The 6,927-nt window shown below is 30.0% G+C and overlaps 1 protein-coding gene across 1 annotated transcript; it reads left to right on the top strand.

The window, feature by feature from the left end:
• Nucleotides 1–5,086: 5,086 nt before the first annotated feature.
• LOC114717086 (postacrosomal sheath WW domain-binding protein-like) lies at nt 5,087–5,792 on the top strand. The gene has a single exon (XM_028902170.1). The coding sequence runs from the start codon at nt 5,096–5,098 to the stop codon at nt 5,573–5,575; it is 480 nt and encodes a 159-aa protein (XP_028758003.1). The 5' UTR covers nt 5,087–5,095; the 3' UTR covers nt 5,576–5,792.
• Nucleotides 5,793–6,927: the final 1,135 nt, after the last annotated feature.

Below are 6,927 nucleotides of genomic sequence, written 5' to 3'. Positions count from 1 at the left end.
TCGTGAGGTATCAGTTAATCATGCCATCATACTCATGCCACTTCTGATCATTCTCGAGGCAGTAATATATAGAAGAGATCAATTCAGGAAAAATATGGCTTACATGTAATCAAGATTCAATTTTTAGGATATCTACATGGAGAATTTTATTGCTTTCTTCAGTTTTCTTACCTTTTTTGTGATCCCAATGTCCTCCAATAACCATCTTTCTGGAATTTGCTGTCAAACGTGTAAGCAATTAGTGCTTCTTATCTTTTTATTTTCACAATTATGTGTAGGGTCTTTCTATATATATAATTTTTTATGGGGTGTTAATTAGGGTGGATCCATTATATTTGGATGGAATTGGAGATCAATTCACTCATTACTTTTCCATAATGTCAAATTAAAGTGGTAATTCTCGGATCAAATTTTAGCATTTTCCCAAGATCTAAATTTGAGCGTAACATGTCATAAAAATAAAAAATAAACTTGAATATAACTATTGAACAAAAATGGATTCAGGCCAAACAAATTGATAAGGAAAGGGAAAATTTAGAAGAAATCAGAACATGCATAGGTTATGAACAACTTGAATTTTTTTTTTTTTTGAAGAAAAAAAACTTCATACAAAGTACAAATTACAGATAAGGATGGTCCAATGATGTTAGAGGGTAGGCTGGCTCTATCTATGCATTGCAAATGATAAGAATTGACAAATAAATAAATAGGTGAGTAGTAGTTAATATCTTTAACAAAAACTAACTGATAAATGGCCCCAGTGAATAAAATTAATTATTGTTCAGTCAGCTTAAGAATGGAATTAGTGTTTTGATTAAGTGGGAGTTAATGGTGATTAAACTCAAAAGTGGAGACTAGTGAGTGGGCAATGTCATGGTTGTGATGGAAGTGAGGTGTTACTTGTCCAATTTCCACCACAAAAAGATATATGAACTTTGATAGTTTCACCAAACAGTTAGTTGATGTTTGGTGATTTTTTTTATGACTTAATTTAATACTGATAATACATTTATTTTCATAATAAAATATGATCGCACGTACACTCTAAAAACTCAAATTGGAACAAGTAAAAATCATGTTTTATGATGAAATTTATATCATCTATAATTTAATATGGATGAACAAATTTAAAAAAATTTCAATAACAAATTTACGTTTTTAAAAGTTTCAGTTATGAGGTAAATTCATCTTAAATTCTACATTTGTTAAAACAAAAAAAATTAAAATTAGATCTAAACCACCTGAAATCAATTTGGATTACTTAAATTAAGATAAATATTTCATATTTTTGTTTTTAATGAGCGTGGTCCGAACCACTAGATCAATTTCAAATACTAACGTAAATGATAATTGTCAAAAAAATATGATACAGATGGATCAGACCCAAAGAGACAAAAAAAAAGGCCCATTTTATTAGTTCGTGAGGCCCAAGGAGCAATGCAGCAGATTGGGCATGGAGATCATAAAAGAAGTACACGAGATCGGAAAAATAAATAAATACCAAAAAAAAATGACAAAAAAAGAAGCTGAAAATTACTCCTCCGTCCTTTTAATATATGACCCAATTACTGAGTTGCTTTTAATCCTAAATATAAGATTTCTCATATTTATCAATTTTCTCTAAATTACCCCTATGAATACTTCCTCAACCATAATCAAGTAGAAGAGGGAAAGGAGGTGTTAAGAAAGATGATTATGGTATTTTAGGAAAAACGTGTCACATTTCTTATAATTAACTAACTTACCTGACTTTCTTAATCTAATCAAATCAGTTAAATGGGTCTTATATTAAAGACGGAAGAGTATTAAATCTCAAATTAGATTTGATAACAACACTTTATTTAGTACCAATAACACTGAATTTGTAAATGACAACAAATTTTTGTTGACACTTCTTATTTAACATTTAGTAATTTTCAGTATTTTTTTGTCATTTTATCTACCAAAAAAAAGTGAGGAAGATATGCAACATGAACTCGGCAGATTATGGGAAAAAAAAAATCCATTATCTTATTATTCTTTTATTGTCCCTGAATAACAAGTCCTTATGTTCATAAACCTCACCAAAGCACATAAAAACATAATGTATTAGATTGGCATTTATAATTAACTTTTTTTAAAAAAAATAATAGTTTTGACCTGACAGAAATTAGTCTTAAGTCTCAAATGACTTAAGCCTATTTTGAATTATACCAAAAGAAATATATGAAGGGTTTGTTTGTAAAATTATATATATAGGCACACACATATCAAAGCTTTGCCAAACGAATATGGGGCAGTTGAGGGAGAAAAACAGAAGAAACTGAAAGTGGTTTGAAAGGCTCAACCAATTTGGACATATGCAGTAGTGGTAGCTGTACCCACTCTCTTGCTTCAAAATAAGTCTTCGTTTTCAAAATCACGAACCAATCAAGACATTTTTCGCCAAATTTCACTTTTACTAAATTACTTAATTATAATATATATTATATGATTTGTCTAAAATATTTATATGGATCATTAGATTGTATACTAATTTATAAATAAGAAAAATTAATTTGAAGAAAAACGATAAATATAAATAGTTTAATTTAAAGTAATTTAATAACTTTCTTTATTTTTTCAAATTAATCAAATGGGTCTTACATTAAAGACTAAGCGTAGTATTACTCTCAAATTTCAAGTATATGAGCTAGTTGGAAGTTTATTTTGATATTAAATATAAAATTTTAGTCTATTTTATCTTTCACATTTATTTTTTTTTTCCCTCAAACTATCCATATTAATTATATATATTAAGATTGTTTCCATCAAGTGACATTTCTAAATTCAAACACAAACGATTAAATACGATATTGTAAGAAAAAAACCAACACACATTTTTAACAAACGAGTACCTTAATTATTTTTTTAATTTATATAAATTTGTTGTATAATTAGGGACCAGAAGAAATAATTTTTTCAGAAGAAAAATGAGACCATATTTACCAAGGTTACATGCCAAATATAACCGTAAGAGCACCCAACTAATTCCGATTAGGTTTTGATTAACTAATACTACCCCCAGTCCTATTTATAAGAAAACGAGGTCTCATAGTTAGAATTGGAGATAGTAATATGTACGACCTGAAGGGATTGGTTCAGTTAAAAGAATATATTATGTAGCGTCATATACTTCTTACATTGTTAATTTGGGTTTTACTTTTTTCCCTGAAATTATGTATGAATATAATATTCTGAGAATACTATATTGAAGAACGGTTATTTTTATGATTTTTTTTTAAAGGAAAAACTATCCGAATAAAGCTTCAGAATTTTCCTAATTCTACGTGAAAAATCATTAGGAGTTATCCAAATTCACTGTTTTAGTCTTTTAGATACAAGAAGGCTCTCCCAAATTGAACATGAAGAGCCGAAAATTGGAAATTTTAATACTACCTCCGGTGCTAATTATAACAGCTAGTTGATTAATTTGAGAAGATTAAGGAAGTAAGTTGAGTTAGTTATTTGTCCTAAATAGGTGTTGTCTTTCTTAAAATATCCTTACTAATCAAGTGTATTAACTAGAACTATAATTATTAGAAAGATTATCTTGAAAAAAATTAAATAAATATGAGAGACAAAATGAATTAGGGTCTTATATTTAGAATTAAAATAAAAATTAAATAAAATTTTATATTAAGAACTGGAGGTGATATTATGGCTGCGGCCATTAATTACAGTGGATGGTCAACTGGTCATGTCCTGATGGGCCAATATATGGTGGTTCTGTAATTCTGTTTGCTTTGGCCCACGAGTTTTAATCATCCTTTTTGTTTTTTATGGTAAGCATTTTTAATTTTCCAATTCCATTAAAGAAAGGAAAAATCCCATAAAATTACAACTTGAATTTTAAAATCTCAAATAAAAAATTATTATAAAATTATATTTTCATTTATGGTTCAAGTGTAATCAATTATTATTAAAGTGTAAAAAATAAGATTTATTTAAAATTTTAAAATTCAAATGGTATTTTTTAAAGAATTTTTTCTTAAAGAAACCATTATATATAGAGGAAAAACGCTCACACAGAAACACCCGTCCACCTCAAGAATCACATCTAAGACACGACGGAACATTAAATATGAGTACATTTTCCAACTAAAATTTAAATTTAAGTTTGTTATTGTAAGAAATTCACTTCCTTTGCTGGATCCAACTGTTCATTGAGTATATATTCCAAACACGTGGCGCTTTCCATGCTTCCAAACTTACAAATGCTGGCCACATTAGCAATTTTTAAATGACGTTGACTAGTTTGGCTCATTCAAGGGACCGGTAATTTTGGTGAACTACTGAGAATAACCCATACAAGGTTTTACAGTTTAACATTAAATTTGGGAAAGACATTACAAATTTTTATTCTTAGGCCTGCATTTGATTTCAGGCTCAATCTAAAAACAAATAAAAAAAGAAAAAATTGCAAAAAAGACCGTGAAATTAGAAAAATTACACATAGAAGCCGGTTAACAAAATTGTTATCAAAACTCACGCTAATACTGTCATGGGTCCTAATTTGCAATTTCTCTAATTTTATGGTCTTTTTTTGCAATTTTTCTAATAAAAAATTCTGCTAAGAAAATTATGAATAATACAGATAATTTTTTTAAAAAAAATTTGTGGGATGTACGATTTTCAAAATAACCCAATTATATTGACAGTGTTTTTGAAGTCCAAAAAAAAAAAATCAACATCTTTGATGTGCCCCCACCCACTACTCTACTGCTTTTTTGTTTTATCTTGACCAATTATATGCCATAAATCAAACCAAACTTCCATTAACGAGTCCTTTAAAAGGACCAAAGCGTCAATAAAGTGATTCAATTTGAAAGCCCTAAACCTGTGACTTCCTCACTTTTTTTCACTTTGCCTCCAACTTTCTTTTCAATACCCTCACTGGTCACTACCCTCTCTTCACTTCATCTTCAATCTTCATTCATCCATTATTATTCATTCACACATCTCACAACAAAACATCCACATCCTTCAGTTACATCACATCCACTTGGGTTTTTTTCTTCTCTCTCTACCACCCTTCATTTTCTTCTCATTTTCCCCCTTTTCTCTCCATCCAAACATGTCCTTCTTCAGCACCACACACTTCTTCACCATCATCTTCTTCCTGGTACTCCTTACTTTTCCAGGCACAGCAAGGACCGACCAGACATGCCCGTATCCATGCTACCCACCTCCCATTGGCGGCGGCGGCGGCGGCAATACTCCGACAGCTACCACGGTGACCCCAGCACTGCCACAGACCGGAGGCGGAACAGTATACTCACCACCAACTGGGTATAATAACTACCCCTATTATAACCAACCACCACCGTATGGCTTCGGCGGTGGCGGCGGCAGTGGATATTATGGTGCCCCACCGCCTCCGGAGCCGATTCTGCCATACTTCCCGTTCTATTACAGAAAGCCACCGCATGGGACAGGTGCCTATCCGTCTTCATCGTCTGAATCTTCAGCGTCGTCGTCGGCCGCGGGAGCAGAGAAATGGACAGCAGCAGTATCAGTTTCAGCTTCAGCTCTTTGCTTAGTCCTTTTTGTTTAGTATATTAAAGTGAGAATCTTTAATGTTAATGTTCAAAAATCTTGTTTGAACCGCTCACATTGTGAGAATTATTAATGATTAGTGATGATATGTATCCTCTGTAGTTGATGATGATTTGGTTTTCAGTGATTTTTCAAACTTCTTCTGTGTTTGCGGTACTGATTTTTTTCGATCTTGCCTTTGCAAGTTAGGAAAGGGTGTGTGTTGTTTAAATTATATTGGATGAATTATACTATTTTTTAATATTATTGGAAAATTGTTTCTTTGAATATAACTAATTTTCGGACCAAAACAGATAATTTATTTAATTTTCAAATAATATTTAATTTGACTGAGTGTATTGTTAGGGGAAAAAACTACATCGTCTGTCTCGGAGTAGGTGAGTATCTGAATAATATTCTTCGTATTAGGTCAGATTTGAAAGTTTGTGAGAATATTCGTCATAGGAATAAAGAAATAATATAATATTTATTTAAAAATAAAAATAAGTATTACTAAAATAATATTGTAAAGTCCTTATTAATTCAAATCGTAACAAAAGTATACTGTAGTTATAGTATATTAATGTATTTCCAAGGTCTCCTTCAATTCGTAATTCTTTCTTTTTTATTTTTCTTCATATTGTATAATTTTTTAAAACTGATTTAGTGCCGCAACTTGGATTATATTTTAGTACATAATATATATATTTATATATAGCCAATACAACCTAATATTTTCCTCTCTTCCAATTCTTCTTACATATTTTTTTTGGCCAAAATTCTTACATATATTATCAAATAGTAATTACATAATACGATAATTACCCACCTCTTGTATATGCATGTTACCAATCTGCATCTCACAAAAAATATGAATAATATGTTAATAGCTAGTTGTTCTAATGACAACACCACTCGTCACTTCAATGAAGTTCTAAGTTTAAGATTGACATTGACATATTTACTTGTGTGAGTGTGTTTAATTGTAATATAAAAAAAATAAACAATGGGTTATACAAATACTTTATTAATATAATATATTTAAAAATAAAAAATGGTTATTAATAAATTAATATTGTAAAATGTTTCTAATTTCATCGCAGGTGTATTTATCTTGACTGCAAAAAAAAATATCAAGAACTTGAGCTCTGTAACTTGATAATATTAACATTTTAACTTTACATTAAAAAATACTGAAACAAATTCATTATTAACAATTATTTCATTTTGTTAGTTTTATGTCAGGACAAGGTTAAAAAAAAAAAAAGGTCTTTTGCAGAAGGATTCTCTAATTAAAGGATATCCTCGAAAAGAGAGGGCATGGTGGTCCCACATATATGTGCGTGGAATGCTGAGAAAAGAAAAGAATTG

This window comes from Neltuma alba, unplaced genomic scaffold, assembly GCF_004799145.2.
Source record: "Neltuma alba isolate B1F8T4 unplaced genomic scaffold, ASM479914v2 tig00002116_pilon, whole genome shotgun sequence".
NCBI lineage: Eukaryota > Viridiplantae > Streptophyta > Magnoliopsida > Fabales > Fabaceae > Neltuma > Neltuma alba.
The sequence above is the reverse complement of the archived record's forward strand: the minus strand, read 5'-3'. Positions and strand labels throughout refer to the sequence as shown.